Here is a 20,304-nt window from a genome sequence, read left to right as displayed (position 1 = left end):
AGAAGGAATTGCTGGGTAGGTTTAGCTACAGAGCTAAGACCAGAAAACTCCAGAATATGAAACAGTTTGCAGATCATAAGAAAATCAGTGGTATGTGTGAAGTCACGTAATACTTTCAGTGAGGTTGCAAAACATTTGATTGTCCTAATAGTATGGATTCAGGATAGAGTCCATTCCTAAATTTCCAAGTTATATTTAGAACTGTTTTGCTCCTAATTTTACACGAAACTATTGGGGGAATCAGACTAATCATTGGTAGGTTCTCTAGTTTAGAAAGAGATTAAAAGGAGCTTCACTGGATAGAAAAAACTTACTTTCAGAATGAGTTAGGGTATTTGCACTAACGTGGATGTGGTGGATGTTCTGTTTCTGCACAAAGATGGGCTTTTAGTGAATTTGCTTCATTCACTTTTTATGCAAATTTGAAGCAAGTAAATATAGGAAAATATCCTGGAAAGGCCAGCACAGAATACCTCTTCTTCCCCACATAAATACTCTTCTATGCAGTAAAAGTCAGCTTTGCCCCACTTAAGCGCTGCCTAATTTACATTAGGTTCCAAATTTAAGAGCCTGTATTCCTTTAAGAGTACAAAGCATCCTGTGAAGACCAAAAACCTCAGTCTCCTATAGGATGTATTGCCCTCTGGAGAGCTTTTCTCTGTCCCTTGATTATTGAAGGAGCTCGGGCTCCTGGTTGGGTGCTTTGATGTTCACCATAACAAAGTGTACTGAGAGCTCACAGTGACACAGTTGGTGCAGAATAGCTATTGTGCTTTGAGTTCAAAACTTACCTTATTTTTCAGTAATTTCACTTTATAGAGAGGTTCTGAAAAAGTGTGTTCTAAAAATTCTTATATGTCCATAATTCTTATGGACACTAGCATCAGCTGGGTTTACGTTTACATATGCGTATAGACAATCTCTGGTATTGCTTAGCAATTGAGTGGAAATGGAGTGGCCGTTAGAGAAGTAAGTAGGAAAAATTTTCCTTTCCCCCTTGTCCCTCTGCATGTGGGGAATGTATGAGAGTGTCAATGGTTAAAAGTATGTTGTATCTGATGCCCATTGAGTAAGGGCTTTACAAGACAGTTTGCCAGGGAACTGTTCATAGGCTTTCCCTGAGCAGACGGGAAAGACAGAAAAGATGAAAAAGGCAAGTAAGTATTTGGAAAGTATAGAAAAATCAAACTCCTATGTGTGCAACAGGATTCTCTGTATATGCCTCTTGGAGAATTTACAGCAAGTTGGGTTTACAGATCTCCCTTGAAAGACTCGCATGTTGGGTTTTGTGCAATACCTATACCTAACTACAGCTGAGAAAATGAATATATCATTTCAAGGAATCTGAATTGAAGTCATGTCTTGAAAGACAGGCATCCCTTCCCCCAAAACTGGACATATCTCTGGAACCGAACACTTTCTCTGTGTTGTCAGCAGAAGGTGAAAAGATGCAGTGAGGCTGGAATGCTGATTTTTTTGTTATCTCTGCTAGTAAATATTTGTTTGAAAGAGAAGTGACTCACTGAATCATGAGGTCCTTATCAGTTAGATCAATTTGGCCTGGGCAAAGTCTACATTTTTCCCCAAAAATGTGTATTTGCTGAAGAAATGTGTTTCTGGATTCCGGTAGTTTCTTTAAATAAAAATAATAAAAGAATAGAAGCTAAAATAAAATTACACTGATCCAGTCTGACAAAAATATTATACTGGGAGTATGAAGAACATATCACCAAATGCAAGGTGGTTGTTTGATTAAACATTCTAAATCCTGGAAGCAGACTTTCATTAGGTAAAGTTTCCTCCATTTAGGTATTGTATGAGAATGGATTTGAGGATTTAGCCCCTCTTACCGATTTTTATGGCTAATAAGTTTTCAGTTGCAACCACAGAATTCCCGGCTTAGAATGAGACTTTGTAAATTGAAGCTCTTAATTTAAGAGAATGTTATAACAGTATTAGTAGTAAATCCAGTGGTTATTTGAGGAATGCTATACTGTCTTGAAATGAGACTTAATGGTCATGCCTGTGCATGAATGTTAACTGTTTCATTTTCTGACACTTGAGAAGTAGCGTTAACAAGCTTGTTCTTCCGATCTAAAATAGCATTGCGCTTTTTAAAACAAAAAATATAAAGAACAGAAAAGATATGTAAGGAAGGAACTTAATTTTCTAGGACAGGAAAGTTTTGATTATTTATAAGATGTCATAGTCATGTGTTACAACCTTTCCTTCACTCTTTATATATGAGTCAGTCAGCTTCAGTAGGGAAGCCTCCTCCGGACTTCAGGAGTTGCTGAAATTCGTGATGCATTATATGCTGGTCTCTCAGAAGTTCAGTAGCCATCCCTAATCTCTCACACCTCACTGGGAGTGAACCATGACCTAAAGGACACTTCTTCAGCCCACACATACACTCATTAACCCTTTGCCGTGCAGGCAAGTAAATTCTGCGTGCACACAGAGCTTAGCTACACACTGTGAAGCTGTGGAATCCTTGACAGAAGGTAGCATACATGCCCAGTTGTCATTTTCAAAACATAATCACTTGGACAAGTTGAAATAAGATTGGAGTAAAAGCTTTGGGTGTTTGGGGCAGTTATAGTCATGCCATTCCCAAACCAAAAAATTTTGTGCCCATTTTCTGTGTACTCAAAATATAGCCATACGTTTTGTGTAAGTGCTTTAAAAAGGAAGCAAAAAAAAAGAAATATATTCCCAGAGATGATGCATAAAAGTCTTTAGCCTAAAAAGTGGAAATCACTGAAAACAAAAGATGAATTTTTTAATAACTTGTTTTGTAGTATCACAAGCAGTAACAGTTAGGATGAAAGTCTTTAGTCAGACATGCTGACTTGAAAGAAAATGTCTGCATAAAGGCACATGCTGTTCCCTGCTTTTCCTTCTTCTCAGTTACTTCTGAGGTGATGTTTCTGCTGGGTATTTTCACATGTGAAATCCTGGTCATTTGCAGGGGGGTGTGTTTGTTTGTGTGTTTTTAATTTTAAAAGCCTCTACAAGTGGGAGAATTTAATTTTTTTTTTTTTTTTTCCAGAAGAAGATGTGACCTAGACTCTAGGCTGCTTAAGCACATTTGAAAATGTTGCACTTTTACAGGCTTAGTTTTAACAGTAATCAGTCTTCTGAACTAATAACATTCAATATAAACTGGAATGTATGTTGATTCGAGGGTATGGGTATCCATCTAATACAGAAATTCAGCAACATTCAGTTATTAGTCCTAACTGAAAGACTTTTCAATTTATCAAAGATGGAAGCCATTAAAGAAAAAGAAGAAAAGCCATTAATTGATAAAAGTAAAGTGGAATGACAAACCAGTCACTTAACAGAATGTATGCATTCAGACCAGAAGACATGCTGTCCGTCTATTGTTATTTATGGTGAAAGATGGTGTTTTTATCAGTTTTATTGCTATGAAATACCATATCATAAAGTAACATCATCAACTTATATTATTAAATTTATTAAGATGCAAAACATACTTCTTGTAGAAGAGGCTCCAGGGAGCTCTTTAAGAGGTATGTATTGACAGTACTTCAACTGCTATTGTAAATATTTTGACAGTTGAGTCATAGGAAAATTTCTTGTTTACAGGGAATTTTAGGAACTCAGACTGAAGGTCTTCAACATTTATTTAACGTACCTTGTGGCATGTTAATGGTCATGTAGTGGAACTAGATAGCACATTTCAATCTCGGTGTTAATCACTTTTTTTGCTTCTGGAAAGTATAGCTTAATTTTTTAATTTGTGAAATTTAAACTGAAAACTGAAAAAAATTTTAACTGAGCACAATCAGTGGAACTATGCGCGATGCCAAGTGATATATTCCGTTTGACTCAAGCAATTCTGTAATCACTGATTACTGTAATTAAAGAATGATTTTGCAGGGGAAGTTGTAGGATCACTTGATTGATCCTGTATGCAGCTTATATCCATTATTAAGGTTTTATCTGTTTCTCCTGGTTTTAATGTGCCAAGAAGCTCCCCAAAGCTGCTGTTTGAAGAAATCCCACTTCTCATTAAATGTGTTCCTTCCTTGTCCTATAATAACCATAATAGGAATTGACTTATTTCACTAATGGGCTGTGTTGCAATTATCTTGAAATCTTCCTTTGGAATTGTTACCCTATGAATAATTATTTCAAAGTTATAATTTTTATACATTGTAAAATAAGAGGTTAGAGGTTGTTTGAAACTTAGAGTTTTCCAGGTACTTTGGGGAAGGGAAACAAATAATTGAATTTAAAAGTCATTTTACTTCACTCTGTATGTCAAATGAAGTACTGTTGGAACAAATTCTTGGCAGTAGGATATAAAATTTAAAAGTATATGGTTTCTATTTTCATTTAGTCAAACGTTTAAAAAGAAAGGGAAAAAAAAAAGGAAAAAGAAGAAAAAAGCCCAATGCCTGAAATATTTTCTCATGGCAAATTGATTTATGGCTGGAGCAACAATTTATAATCCCAGAGCATTCGGAGAAGTAAATGAAATACTTACGGTAGTTCCAGAGAGTTTCTTGCTTCCAGAGTTGAGTCCGCTGCGCTGTAGCGCTGATCCTAGCTCTGAGTCCAGCTGGAGCAAACTGGGCCTTTTCCCTATTTATCAGTTTCTGTGCACACACTAGGCTCCAGACACTCCGCAGAGCAATGCTGTGGCTCTGAGACACAAACTTCCCACACAGCCTTTTCTGGGGTCGAAGCAAGGGCAGCTGCAAGTCCACATAAATCAAATAATAACTGGGTCATCAGGGACAGAGGCCATGAGGACCCTCACGTCACTGTTTCCCAGAGTTCTCCCTGTCCAATTACTAAATATTCTGCTTTCTTGGTAGAATTTAAAATTCTCCCATTTTGATTGCTTAACGTTGACATGTGTGAGTGTTAATGGATAACGGTCACTTCCTGGGCAGAGAAAATATTGCAGTAGTATTATTTGGAGATATCTACATGACATAAGAATTGAATTTGGAAACACTTGATTAGGCCAGTACCTCCAAACACAAACCCCTTACCTTGTTCTCCCTATTCTAATTCTGACACACCTGTGTTGCTGCAGCACAGACAGGGCTCACGCCTGCCCCCATGACAGAAAATGGTTGTTAGCAACTTTTGTTGCCACTAATTCTGCAAAATTTCACTCTTAAAAACCCAAGTATTTCCATTATTAATGATGTCTAATAAATTAATCATTACAGTTTAAGGTTTTCATCATTTCCTAGATACTAGATGTGATCTTTTGGATAGGGCATTCTCTTGTTAGGTATCCTGTCATTACACTTGCTCCCTAACCTGATGCACAGCAGGTTGCAAACATACTAACTCCAGAAGGAGGTTACTTTTCTTCTGTGTAAAAGCAATTCTCGATTTACTTCAGGAAAACATGGTTCTGTTGTGTACTTCATGGAATTAGATGACAAAGGGAAAAACTAATTTCCTGTTGGTTATCTTACTGCAAAGTCACTTAAAATAGTCTTTAGGGACAATAGGTTTTCATGGATCTGTGGCACAATACACAGCAAACTGACATTACCCTTCAAAGGAGAGTCATATGTATTCCATAGGCTCCAGGGAAGAGCATGCAATTTATTTCCATATAGTGTGGCACCATTTAGGAATCTGTTGGTCTTTGGAGGTGGAATGGTTGAGTCTGGCTTTCAAGAACAAGAAGATTGACTCACAGATGTTATTTGAGCATCTTGTGGGATTTTTTGAGCTTTCAAATGCTCTGCATTGATGATGTGTGGTGACAGAGGGCTGGAATGCATAGATTGTGCAGTAGAGGCAATGATCTTGTAAGTTTAATTATGATCAGCATTTCTCTTCCTGGTAAAAACAGCCTTGTGCAGCAACTTACTCAGATGTCAAAAAAACTTCAGTGGTAAAAAGGAAGAATTTACAATTGTTAGAACTAAGATTTTTTTCATAGCAGCATCTCTTTCACATATACCATTGGCTTTTTCATCCAGCTTTTCAGCCTTTCTCATGAAAGCTGGAAAAACAGGCAGAGGATTGTGAAATATTGCTTTTAGTTTTTAAATAGTACTGACTTTTCTTGAGTACTTTTTCTGATTGATAGAAGATACCTTGCTGGTATGCTGTTCAAACGTACGTAGGGGACGTGGGTATTTAAAGCCTGTTGACTTTGGGGAAACTTAAGTCTGAAGCCCAGGTTTTTAGAAGGTATCTGATCCCCATTCTGTTCAGTGTTATAAAACCTAGTGCATTCAGAGTAAATTCAATTTCTAAAATAAGTATATAAGAACCTAAAACTTAGTTGTAGTAGAAGTAAACTGCAGTGCCACATTAAGTATTAGTCCGTGACCATTTACTCCAACCCACATGCTATTTTCATAGCTATGGTAATAAAAATATTTTGCATAGTCATGTAGTGATTCAGACCAGGTGACTGGTCTGTGTTAAATATATGTATTTACATTATTTTAACAGATCGCTTCTCCTGTTCAAAGCTTAGTGTGACAATAAAAACGGGAGACCTGAGAGCCCACTTGAGTCGCATAAGAACTGCTGCAAAGAAGAGGAAAATAAACTGTTTTCTATGCTTGTAAAGAATCAAGAACTAAAAAGCTTATTTAGGAGTAAGGAGGATTTAAGTTAGATACTAGAGAAAGCAATTACAGTGGTAAAAATAGCACTGGAATAAGTTGCCTGTACAATCTTCATCACTGGATGTTTTGAAGATCAGTTTGGGCTACCCGATAGAACTTACGAGTTGTTCTCTCTGAGTTATTTTGATCTGTAAAGGAGGAGAAAGGACTTTTGAGATCTCTTCCAGCTCTGTTTTCTGTTATTTTTCCTTACGTTCGTCAATTTTGTGAAACACCGATAAAAGTCTCTGATCAGTAACATGGCCAGTGCTGTTTTAATGGGCAAAGGAAATAATCATATACTTCAAGCATGCTTTAGAGGTGAGTAAACAAAATGTTACTCGTAGTTACGGCCTGAAAATATTAGCTGAACAAGCTCCTGTCATAAGCCAAACTCTAGAAGTGCCACTGAAGTGGAGAATAAGGGACACACATGTTTGCCGTAGACAAACGCTGATGACATTGGTCTGACCTGAACACATTGCGTTGCACCGCTTTTGCAGCCTCATTTCCATCATTAGTGTAGAGTGTGACCTTCTGTGCAGTCTAATCTACATAGAAACTCTGCGTTTATGCCGTGAGGTCTAAGAATTTGATGAGTGCTGAAACTGCAGATCAAGAAAGAGCTTCCCTAGATCGATACCTGTTAAGAGAATGCTTTTTCAAGCTAAGCAGAATTCCTTGTTCATCTGAACTAGAGATTCTAGATCTCTCTAACTTGTTTGGTATCTGAATAGTTAAAGGAAATCATATCTACTCCAGCTGGATCTTCTCTACATAACTGACCCGTTCGGCTTGATCTGGTATTGGATTGTTTACGTAACTTCAGTAATTAACCACTATCGGCCTCATTAATGAAACATAAACCACCTCTTCTGCTCATTTATAAAGCATTTGTCAAACAAAACTTAAACAAAGGGCAGAATCTCAGCAAAGTAACAGTCCTTCAAAAGCTACTGAGACTCTGACTACAAGTCATTACGGTCACTTTGTTGTTGTTTTTCAGTAAAAATGGAACAGAAGTGATGGCATTGTCTATTGCTTTTGGCTAACTTTTCACGAAAACATCTGAGATCTGTCACATGAGGGCAATGATGCCTGGACAACTATTTTGGCCATTTCAGTACAAAATCCTGATGTTCCAGCTCATTACTGTAAATCATTAAATGATGAAAGCAAGAGTCAAATACTAAACAATTGGGAGCCTTTGGAAAGCTAATTGCTAATTACAGTAATCGTTGTTATATGTGAGTTAAAGGTTATATTGAAATACAGATTATTTCATTACAGGATTAAGTCTCTCCTGTTAGTAAACCCTTTGGAACAATATTAAAGCAAGCTGAGTATTAAAAATACAGCTTATGTATTAAAGTGATCTAGCTTAATCTTTACCTATTTTTGTTTTAGAGAAATAAAATGGTTTAGAGGCATAAAATACACTGGCAGACAAATACATGGCAAAAATTTTGTGTTCTGAGAGCCACTTGCATTTACAATTTGTTAAGGAACTCAGGAAAAAACTGCAAGCTTTCTGTTCACCCTCTATTCTGGATTATTTATTAATCTTCAAAAGGTGCAGTGGTTCTGGCACTGTTAGGATTTTCTGCATTGCATGGATGAACCTCAGCCCTGGGTGAGAAACAGCACAAAGCCTCACGACTAACATTTTTGCAGATCGGTGTTATCTTGCACTCCTGACTCTCACCAGAGAGAAAGATTTAATTTGAATAGGATGCGTATCTGTTGTATGTGGTGGTTTGGATTATTGGATCACATGTTCCAAGATAGTATCAGGTCCAGAAGCTACAGTAGTAGGAAATTGTCCCTTGTTGTATTCGGCACATTCACCAACAATTTGGATGCAAAACTTGAGGACGGGCAAAGGAAGCCTGCGTGGGCCAGGTACTAAACTGTGTGTAGGCATCAGGTACGAGGAAGGTTGCAAAGAACAGAAGAGGCATGGGATCGTCTGTCAAAGATTACTTGGTTGGGTTTATGTTGTTATTTGCCTAAAATGTGATTAACCTAGAATTTTAAGAAACATGTGCTTGTTTTGTTGTCATTATTTGCCTGTTTTGCCTGCAGCAGGGAGAGAACCTTGGTTGGGTCACTTGAAACTTAAGAATGTGAGTGTAGTAGGTCAGGGACTCTCTTTTTCTGCATACATGTATGGCCTCCGTTGGATGGGGCCCCAGCCAGACTGCAGTGCTTAAGATCCAATGTAATACTTCTAATGATGAAACAAAGCATTAAAAAAAAAAAGCTACTTGTACTACAAGTTCACCCAATAGTTCCCCCCTTCTGTAGCTTTTAAACATGTACTCATTTTTGTAGCTTCAAGCAACAAGGTTTGTGTGTCATTTCCTTTGAGCACTGGTTTGCAAAACTTTTATCTTTGCTACATGTAGCTTTTTAAAGCAGTACAGTTATTTGCAAAAATTAAAGAAAAATAGTCTTTACAGAGCAAAACCATATGTTTCAGCAGAGGAATGAGAATGAGACTAGCCAGGGAAATTTCATCAGGCAGCACCTTTCAACCTGAATTTATATAGTGTTCAGATAGGAAATTATTCAACTATTCCCCCAAAAGGGGTGGCAGGGGGATCTATACGGTGAACAGGTCCCATTAAGCATTGTAGAGCATGTGTTCATTCAGTGGGTTTAGTGTTAGATTATATAAATACTCTTCTGCTTTGCATCAAATGTATCAGACAAATTGTCATAGTCAAATTAGAAGAGAAATAACTCAGGAGAAGATGAAAGTTCTCATTAAGTTCTTAAATGCTTTCATGGGATGAAATAATGGGAGACTATATCAGACCAGAGAGGAAAAACAATTTTGGTCTTTTTAAGACTGATTTTTTTTCTTAATCATGAAGTTGTTGGTTAGTTTCACTATGTATTTGCTTACAGGCTTTTCACAAATCTTGAAGAGCTAAACACTTGACTTACTTATGTTGAATTTTAATGAAGGAGCCAAACTGATTAAAACTTGCTTGAAAATCTCAAGACAGCTTACAAAATGTTCCTGTTCCTTCTGTGCATTCTCTTAAGCTTGGTACGCAGGGCAGTGCCACTGCCTGAAGGTAGAATAGGTACTAATAAGCCCATCTATTCAACACTAACAAGATGTATGGGTATCTTTACATCTTCACCTTTCAATACCCTGTGCCACATCTGTGTGTTTCCCCATGGCAGGAAGACCAAGATTTGTCAATAAAATGCTCCAGTGCATCGATATTCAGCAAGGCACAATGTGAAAGAAAGTAAAGATAGCAACTAAAGCTGGATTACAGTCTCCTGCAATGATCTCAGAACTGATAGTTCATAGAGAATACTTGTAAATGTAACTCTAAGCACTTCTTAAATGACTGTACTTCTTTGTAGGTACAGCAAAGAGAAGCCAAGCCCTGGGCCTGATTTCCATAAAGCAGAATATCTTGACACTCTGTATTAAGCATTACAAAATAATTATTGTGGAATCCCTTGGTCAGCATTTTATCAGCAGTACAGTCTTGCTGCTGAGAGACTGAAATAGCTGGATATATCCATTTATCAACGATAATGTTTTCCCTTCTTTCCAGCCTGGATTCCATCTTAAGGACATTTGTTTTAATAGTAAAAGGAATATTAGACTCATAAATGTAAATGCTGTGGTGCAATGGGTGACTCTTCAAGATTTATCAAAGCAGGATAATTAAGATGAACAATAAGACTGAGTTTCTTGGTAATAACTTTTGTCACAGAATGACTCTGTTTTATGCAACAGTAATCCACCTTGAAGTATAGGCTGGGAAGGGCAAGAGAGGATTCACTTGGCCTCCTGGTCTGTGAGTCTCTGTGCCTCAGATTCTGTTGAGGGCAATACCAGTGAAATTGTGACAGTAGCTGATGATTGTGTTAACACCATCACTTAATTTCGAAAGCAAGCAGTGAAAAAGTGTTGGGATGTGTGGTGTGAGAGAGAAGCCTGTTTTGCTTTTTAAACAAGCTGTAGCTGCTGAAATATTTGGCTGTGGGACACTCAAGGAAGGACTTGCAGTGGAAATGAGCAATGCACATTCAGCCTTTGAAAAGCTAATGTCTGCTGCTTTACTATGTGAGACTTGCACTTGCAGAGACTCAGCCAAAATTTTTCAAACTGTGCTGACCACATTTATAGTTAACATGATTTTACCTGAAACCCAAGAATTGTCCTGGAAATTTGCCCTTTATTCTTTTATCTACTTCCAGCATTTAGATGCCACTCAATCTGTCACAGATGTTGCCATTTTCTACCGGTCAATTCCTCTGTGCATTCTTATCCCTCATTTACTCCGCTGCCCGTTTCTGGCTAAGTCACGGGCATCACCTGGTGCACATCGTTTTAACATCCTCAGTGCCGATGCCTGAACTCATCCCGGCTTTACAGATAGCGTGTTGTGCTCAGGCTTCTGTGCCGTGCCTGCCACCAGTCTCTTTAATTACTTCTGTGCTTTTGGTCTGTCTAGATTTCTTTCCTTTTTGATTTCCCTACTGTGAGCAAGAACCTCCTCAGCTGTACTCAAAAATGCAATGTATTTATTCCATCACAGAAATACTATTTATGATTTTTCAAAGATGGCCTAGAAATGGTTTTGGTTCTGTAGCAGCTTTGGTGTTTTGGAGAGCCTCAATATGCTTCTATCTAGCGTATACTTTTCCTGCTAGAACAAATCCATGTTCTGTTTGACAAAATACAGCCATGTGGTTAAGAGTTATTAAAAGCATTAAAGCATTAACCTCTTGTAACCTCATTTTTCACTTTGTACACATACATAAGTGTTTAATCGAATTGAAGTTAAACACTAAAAAGTTTGAGAGGCCAAATTTATACATTCTCTTCAGTTTACACAGAATTGATGTGATAAGCCAAAGGAATTATAAGACACCACTACTCAGAAAATGCTCATCCGTTGATTTGTTTAAGCTCTGTTGCTACATACTAGAAGTTTTGGTGACAAGCATTCCCAGCATTTAAATCAAGGAGCTTTGTCCTACTGGGATCCGATCTGTGTCCTGGCGCCACGCTAGCTTCTTCTACTGTCCTTTGGAAGTTGAACAAATTATTCTGTGTCAAAAGATCTGCTGGAGAGGGGGCGAGCCACATCCGTGAGTGAGAACACAAGACTGAGCGCTGTGTGGTGGTAGTTCCGTGGACTCCCGTGTTCTTCTCATTCTGTAGTTTTATTTCAGGCAGACAGAATCCCACAGAGGGACTGCACCGGGCCTGAAATGGAAGTCTGATAGAGCAGTGCTGGCCGTTGTTCTCCCTTGCTTGCCTCTACTTGGCATGAAAGGCCAGGATGTCATCTCTGAAGCCAGGGAAAAGTGCCTATTAAATCATAAGTACAAACACAAGGAAGAGAACAGGCCAGGGGTTCATACATACAATCCCGGTGCAGGTTCTGCTGAGGTGTAACGATCCTTGGCGCTGCACAAGCAGGTTGTTCCTTTAGCTGACTGCCTACAGATGTGAATCGGAGTTTCCAGTGCTGCATTTCTAAATGGCTCACTGAGTGCCTCCCCGCTATAGAGCTGAATTCAGTGGAACCTTAGAGACTGAATGTTTGATTTCACAGAACTTCCTTATGTTGAATAAGGTGAAAACCGGGAAGACGCTGATCTGGTACACATCTACTCCATGTAGCTGCATCAGGCCTACTCCCTGTGGCTGCTCAAAGGCTCTGCAAAAGTGGATGCGCTGGCAGAGGCTTTAAGGGCAGCCACGGAGTTGGGCGTGTGGGCAGAGTGAAGCAACCGCAGGCGCGGAGCGGCCGAGGTGGGGTCGCTTGGGGATGGAACAGTGGGGCCGGGCAGGGGAGCAGGGGACCCGAGCGCTGACTGCAACTTAGGAGGGGGTCACCTCTGTCTCAGGGCAATCTTTTGCCAACTTGTTCCATAACCAGAATGGTAAATACAGTAATATTTGCCACTTTTCCAAAATGAATCACCCATTATGAAAAAGGAATTCTGATAACAAGTTGTCTTAACTTTTTAGTATTCTTTAATAAGACGAAAAATAAGGAAGGACCAGAAGTTAAAATATGCGATAAAGCATGGTCTAGACCTTCAGTTCCACACAAGTTGCTATAAAGCAGCGTTACCTTTCCCAAATTTGCAAAATATATCTCATACTTTACTAATTAATCTGATTCTGATTAAATACTCCAAGTGCAGCTGCTTACTCTCTTCTGGATTGTATGAATAAAATGATCTTATTCAGCAGTTCTGCACTTGGCTTGATTATCTCCAGGATCATAAAGAAACTTTGATAAAACATCCTGGATTTTTCTTATGCCTCTGTTTGAATGGGGATTTAAACTTGAAAGATGACTCAAGTCAAAGGGAGTCCTGTTAAAACATTATTGTTGAAAACATTATTAGTGAAGTTGGTAATATTAAATAAAAATCTTTGTGGCACAAAGTTAAGCAAAGCATCAAGGACATCACAGATCACTAACAGTAGCTTTAGTTAGCAAATAAATATCAAAGCAGCAAGTCAGCATTACAAAGCTTGTTATTTTAACTTGAGTAGAGGATGTTTACTGTTAAAAGGGACAAACAAGAATATTAGATAAGATGACAGCTCAACAGACCTCAGCCCAGAATTTATCACGGACTGTTTAAGGGAGTATTTAAAAAGATAACCAGAGCCCCCTTGGGTCAAGGGTAGATGCCCTTCTGCAAACAGACTGCACCACACAGAGCGCGTTCATCTGAGGCAGAGGCTTTCCACCTGGGCTGCCCCTCGAAGGGCCGTGTCGCGGCAGACTCGTGGGCCGTCACGACTGAGAACGCGCATCCTTGGGAGCCGCGTGCGGGGCGCGGCTGTAAAGAATAAACGCACGTTAGAAGGGTGAAGACGTTGGCCCCATGTGGATTGCTTTGCGGTGCTGCTTCCCGAGGGAGCGCGGTGTCCCCTCCAGCCCAAAGCAGCCAAAACAGAAAAAAAAAAAAGGCACCAGGGCTTTGAATTTTCCCGGTGAAACGGCGCTGCCGCTGCCTGCCGGGGGCGCGCTCCCCCGCCGCCAGGGGGCGCGCTCTCCCGCGCGCTCTCCGGCGAGGGCGCCCTCTGGCGGCCGTGGCTCAGGCGGCGCTTGGCCCCCGCGCGCCATCCGAGCGGCGCTCGCGCTCCGGCCCGCGCCTGCGCACGCGCGGCGGCGGCGGCGGCGGCGTCTGCCCGCGGCCGGTGGCGGCGGCGGCGAGGGGCTGCGCCGCCGGGCATGGGCCCGCGGCGGCGGTGAGCGGCGCTGCTCGCCTCGGCGCCCGCCATGAGCTGCACCATCGAGAAGATCCTGACGGACGCGAAGACGCTGCTGGAGCGGCTGAAGGAGCACGACACGGCAGCCGAGTCGCTCATCGACCAGTCGGCCGTCCTGCACCAGCGGGTGGCCGCCATGAGAGAGGCGGGCGCGGCGTGGGCCGAGAAGGTGAGAGCGGGCGCGGCGGGCGGGCGGGAGGGCGGGCGGCGGGGCGGCCGGACCGACAGCCGTGTCTCCGCAGGGCCGGGGCCCCGCGGCGGAGCGGGCCGAGCCGCCTCGGCTGCGGCCGCATGTGCTGCTGCCCCAGGAGAACACGCAGATCCGCGACCTGCAGCAGGAGAACAGGGGTGAGCCGCCGGCCGGGGGGACCCCGCGGGCCGGGGGGGGGGATCGGGGGGGCTGTGCAGGGGGTGCCTGCGCCCTCGGTGGCCCCGGCGGGAGGGGGCTTCTCCATGGGACCCGGGAGAGCTCTTCTGCCTCCTGTCAGCCTCGCTGGCCGCCTGGGTGGCTGCCGGCCTCAGGGTGGCTTCTTGGCTAACCGAGGGGTGCGGGCAGCCAGCTGCCCCGGGCCGGGGTCCCAGGGCCGCGCTGTCGAGGGGTGGCTCGAATCAAGCGAGCAGCCGGTACCGAGTACCCCTGGGCGTCTGCTGCCATTGCTGTGAAAAAGCGCTTGTGGCTTGTGGCAGTGACATACTGTATTTTGCAGAGCTGTGGATCTCGCTGGAGGAGCACCAAGATGCGTTAGAGCTCATCATGAGCAAATACAGAAAGCAGATGTTACAGCTTTTGCAAGGGAGAAAAGGTGAAGATGCAGAGCCAGTCTTGAAAGTTCATCAGGCTAATTCCTTGGTAAGATGGGATGGGGACAGAAGAGGGCTCAAGACCCTTCTTCCCTGTCTCTTACTTGCTTTCATACAACCTTTGTTTCCATTCATGGAAGGTCTGTGCTCCAAAATACATTTTCTGAAATTCTTGTCTCTCTTTGCTGGTATTTTTTTCTCTATTCCTTTTACAGCACACAGGCTGTAGCAGGTATCACAGATGACACTGAAAAGCATAGCCCTTTCACGGCCCAGATGAAGGCTTGTTCTTTGTGCGCTAGGTGGTAAATTCCCTGGGTTAAGCTTAATGCACGTGATTCTCTACAGTAAAATCCAAGCCATCAGAGTTGTTATTGTTCCTGTTCAGTAATTGTAACAAAGGGAGAAGAACGTCCTAAAGCTCTTGTGAGCTGCCGTATGTTAAATTAAGAAATCATTGCTCCCAAATGCTTTTAAATTCGGATACTCTGTGCCATGGCCTAACAGTGTCCCTTTGTCCATGTTGGGTGCAGTGACTTCAGAACCCTAAGGTGTGGCTACTGATAACTGCTGCCTGTTTTACATTTAGGTGTCTAATAACAATATAATAACATTAACTCTATTTAAGGCTTATGAATTAAGTTAGGTTGTTAAAATGCATTTTGATGTGATTAGAGAACAGCAAGCTGATTCAACCTAGTGACATCTCGTGTCTTGTGGTTTTTTAATTGGAATTGGAGCCAGCCTAACTCTTTGCACATACCTCTCTGCACTGATGTAGCAACTCTTAGTTCTCTGTTTTGTGTTGCTTAGGTCATCTGAAGTTAAGTAGTGTAGCAATGTCTTGCTTCCAGTGCTTGCTTAGGTTTAACTGCTCTGTTTATCGAGACTTAACATTTCAACAAAACTTCTAACATTATTCTCTGGCACTGCTTTTGCTGCATTTTAATGGCATGGAAATGCAAAGCTGAAGAGACTCCGGAGGAACCTTTGATGGAACGGAGGAACCTTTGATGGAACGTACCTAGGCTATCTCAATATCTAGGCAAAATCTTCTGTACTTCAGATGAAGTCCATGAGTTTTTTCCTGCCCTCCACTTGGAGAATAGTAACAACCTTTTAATATCTTTCAAAAACCTATATTCTTATTCTAACCATCTTTCTGTTTAGAAAAAAACACCATTCTTTCTTCCCAGATTATGTAAGTCTTTCTTGTTACTCCAGCTCTCTTCTAGATGCTCTAATTTGTTTACATATTTTCTGAACAATGGAATTCAAAACTGAATTCTCTGCTCTGGTGATACGTTTATCTTCCACTGACACTTAGAGAAAAGAAACTCAACCCTGTAACATTATCTGATGTTCCCCAAAGTGCTTATATTTTTATGTTATGTTAAAACGCTTCAAAAGCTTCCAGATTCTTGTCTTGCTACTTCTTGCCCATTACTGACATTTTTGTGTTTGCACATTTGAGTTCCTCCCTAAATACTGTATTTTGAAATGGAACGCTCTTCAAACAGGAACTGTTGCCACATTACATGTTGGAATTTTTCAGTGTTCGTTATATGTGCATTTCTGAGCTTCAACAAAATGCATCTTTCAAAGGATTAGAGCTGTATCTAGACCGACTGTAAAAACTGCCTCAGGAAGCTCTCGTCTTACTTATTTTAGTTTCCTTGCTTGGCTTCCTTCTGAGATGAGGCTGTTTAATTCACACTGTTACTTAGTCTTGAAATCTCGTTTGCTTTTATATTTGGTGTTCTTATAAATTCATAATCAGGCTTTTCTAATAAAGCAGTATGAAATTTGCTGCACACTAATCATATTCGCATGAACCTGAATCTGTTCTCTCGGTCCTTGTCACACTTGAAATTATTTCTGTCTTAGTAAGTAAGGGTGCCTTGTCTTGCTGACTGATGTAATTCTATTCACTGTTTTCATTGATGACTCAAGATCATGGACAATCAGGTACATGTTTTCATCTGTAAATATTATACAAGTTAGAAAGGATTGCAGGTGCTTGGGAGGAAGGGGTTAACATTCAAAAGAGGAAAATAATCCAAAATCAAGATAATGAAAGTAATTGATTTAGAAGGGATAAAGTATTACTGCTGCTTTTGCCTGAACATATTGACTATACTACTTTTATGTCTTTCAGGAAATTGAAAGTCAAATAGACAGAATATGTGAGATGGGAGAGGTGATGAGAAAAGCTATTCAAGTCGATGATGATCAGTTCTTTAAAGTTCAGGAGAAACTAGCTCAGTTGGAGGTAAGAACAGCTACAATTGCTAAGGATAGATCAAGCTTTGGGAGTCTCTAGACTTAGTCTTGACTTTCTACGTTTGTATGTGTCAAGGATTTCTAACAATCAAAAATTTGGGGGTGGGATCAGGAAATGCAGAACATGATCTGTTTATTTTCAAGTTCTTGATGTTTGTATTACATATATGAAGCCGGGGCAAAAGACAAGCTTTAAATGATGTGGTTCTCTTCTTGCTAGCACTGTATTAACGCTTACGTTATAAAATCAGTGTTTTATTTAGCTGTGAAGGAGTGGGGCTATTTAAAGATTATCGTCCTTTAATTGTGAATTAGCTCATTTCTATGTCAGCAAAAATATTGATTTTGCAGCTTGAAAACAAAGAGCTGCGTGAACTATTGTCAATCAGCAAAGAATCTTTTGAGGTGGGGAGAGAAGATCTGCCTGACTGTGAAGCTTAGGTCACAAAATAACCTTATCTCCAAATCTTGACTTCAGAGACTATTATGAAACTACCCTACAAGGATGGGTTTTGATTTGTTCTTTCAGGTGTTTCCTTGTATGTTTGTTTTATCTTTCAAAATGTGTGGGCTGTTTTCTCTGCATTTTTCTGAAATTACATACTCTTGATGGCAAAGGCTTGCATTGCTGCGCCGTCTTAGTAATTGCAGCGTACAGATGCTTAACAATGAAGTATTTATGATGTGTACTCCCTTGTGATTGTTTATTTCCTCTCCCGTGTGTTATCTTTATGAGCTTTAGGTAATAATTCCAACTGTGCAGATGGCACTTAAATCCACCTTGTCAGTAGCTAGAGAACATAATACGGGTTGTGATTTTTTTATTTGATAGAAGGAATGAGATTATTGAAAAACTACATTGTAAATGGTAGGTACACGTTTTGCTCTGCCTGCGCAAAGCAGGCACGCAGAGCTTTTGTTGTGCTTTGAAGAGCTAACGGTGTTTGCCTGGGTTAACATTGTTACTTGGACAACTGCTCAGAAGCAGATCAAGACAACAGCAGATAGGCAACAGAGCACTTTAAGTAGCGACTCATATAAGGAGCATACTTTACCTTGATTTAGGGGTGAAAATCAGAGTGGGTGACGCTTTCTGACACCTGTGCGTTTTTGAAGGACGTTGCGTATCTGACTTTTTTTTATGGGTAGACCTGTTCCGGCTTTACCAATGCTCCAAGGTATGTGGATAGTGGCTAGCTCTGATCTGAAGGCAGTGCACTCAAACCCCGCACAGAACACAGCGCTTTCAGATCAAAGCTCTTTGGCCTCCCACCACTTTGGACTTCAGGAAGAGCGAGCTGAGGTCTGCCTCAGAACTAAACCAAAACCAACCGCGTAGACATGTTTTTAATGTTACATCGCAGGTAAGTCTAGTGACAGATGTTACATAGTTATTGCAGAATCCTATATTAAGTGAAATTAGAGTTGCAGTGTTGTAGGAATTTATCAATATTGTGATATTTTAATGACATTTTTATATAAAGATTTCTGTCTTTCTTACCTGTGATCAAAGAATAATCCTCCAAGAACAATAAACATCTCATTTCCAATATTAGTTTAAATTTTTATGCCACTTTTTCCCAAGTGAGAATTTTAATAGATGCAGAAGGTGATTTCCGTTCCTGTGCTTATTAAGAGACGTTTTCTTGCAACCATTTGGAATATCCAGCAAGATTGGTAGATACAAGGGATTTCTGTACAGGAGTATTCTTGTGTAAAATCCTTTTCTATTAGGAATTGTTTAAGAGGGAATAAAAAAACCCAGTGGGCAGTATTTTCTCAAGCGTATTCTGTTTTGTGAATCCTGGGGATAATTCCGTCTGTTCTGCATGTACCCAAGCCTTCCACACCCCTCTTAAGTTTTACCTTGCCTGAATGAAATATTACAATGACCAAAAATGTTGCATTTTCTCTCTTTTAAATGAACATCATCTGAAATGCCTGTGACGATGCATTTTTACCTGTGTTGTCCTAGTGTAGGTTAACGTTCTTCTAATTGCCTAGTTGTGCAGCCTGAAAAACTGGAAACTAAATAGCAGTTGCTTTGACTAATGAGTTTATTGTTAATTAGTAGTGGGCCATAATTAGCAGGGGAAGTTTAAATATGTTCCATTTGCTACTGTCCTATTCTGGATCTGTAAGTAGGGGATCTGTGACTGTAAATGTCCGATTGTATACAATTCTTAGGGGCTGCTGGGCATTTTCAGAAGAACTTGCTCAGCTCATGTTGAAAACTGGACTCAAGCGTCAGGACTGAAAATTCTACTCTTGCTGTGCTTGAAATGCACATACGAAACGTCTCCCTCTGTTACTTGAACTTGGGGTGGATTTAACTGAGGCCAATGCTTGTCTCCCTTCCTAGAGGCTCTCGTATGGAGGTTTCAGCCGCAGGGAGCAGCCCTCCTGAGAGCACGGAGCTCTCCTACGCCTGGCAGAGCTGCCATTACCCGGCAGCCGAGCGAGCAAGGTGCTGGCAGCAGCTCTGCGCCCTCCTCTGCCCGCCGGGCTGCCGTCAGCGCTCTGCAGCGTACCCCGAGGGCCGTGCCCGGCCGGGAGCAGGGGGCCATGCCGGTAAAGCCACTGTGTGGCCGCAATCTTGCCTTGTCTGCCTTGGGGTGCAGGCGGGGCAGCACGGCTCTCCTCAGGAGAGGAGATCGAGGGCACCCTCAGCCAGTTTGCAGGTGACACCAAGTTGGGCGGGAGCGTTGATCTGCTGGGGGGCAGGAGGCTCTGCAGAGGGCCCTGGCCAGGCCGGGGCGATGGGCCCAGGCCCCGGGGTGAGGGTCAGCAAGGCTCAGGGCCGGGTCCTGCCCTGGGGGCACAGCAACCCCAGGCACCGCTGCAGGCGTGGGGAGGAGCGGCTGGGAGCTGCCCAGCGGGAAAGGGCCTGGGGGTACTGGTCAACAGCCGCTGAACACGAGCCAGCAGGGTGCCCAGGTGGCCAAGAGGGCCAGTGGCATCCTGGCTTGTATCAGGAACGGTGTGGCCAGCAGGAGCAGGGAGGTGATGGTGCCCCTGTGCTGGGCACTGGTGAGGCCGCCCCTCGAATGCTGTGCTCAGCGCTGGGCCCCGCACCCCAAGGCGGCCATGGAGGGGCTGGAGCGTGGCCAGAGCAGGGCAGCGAGGCTGGGGCAGGGGCTGGAGCACAAGGCTGGGGAGGAGCGGCTGGGGGAGCTGGGGGGGCTCAGCCTGGAGAAGAGGAGGCTGAGGGGAGCCCTCATCGCTCTCTGCAACGGCCTGAAAGGAGGCTGGAGCCGGGGGGGTCGGTCTCTGCTCCCCAGGAACAAGCGATGGGACGAGAGGGAACGGCCTCAA

At 42.0% G+C, this 20,304-nt stretch overlaps 1 protein-coding gene across 1 annotated transcript; it reads left to right on the top strand.

Moving 5' to 3' along the window:
• The first annotated feature begins 13,828 nt into the window (after positions 1–13,828).
• SIKE1 (suppressor of IKBKE 1) lies at positions 13,829–17,678 on the top strand. The gene is given in 5 exon segments (XM_082330374.1): positions 13,829–14,107; positions 14,109–14,253; positions 14,613–14,755; positions 16,865–16,978; positions 17,341–17,678. Coding segments are annotated over 5 exon segments (684 nt in total). The 5' UTR covers positions 13,829–13,915; the 3' UTR covers positions 17,431–17,678.
• Positions 17,679–20,304: the final 2,626 nt, after the last annotated feature.

This window comes from Platalea leucorodia, assembly GCF_965183815.1.
Source record: "Platalea leucorodia genome assembly, chromosome: 19".
In the NCBI taxonomy this organism is placed as follows: domain Eukaryota; kingdom Metazoa; phylum Chordata; class Aves; order Pelecaniformes; family Threskiornithidae; genus Platalea; species Platalea leucorodia.
The sequence above is the reverse complement of the archived record's forward strand: the minus strand, read 5'-3'. Positions and strand labels throughout refer to the sequence as shown.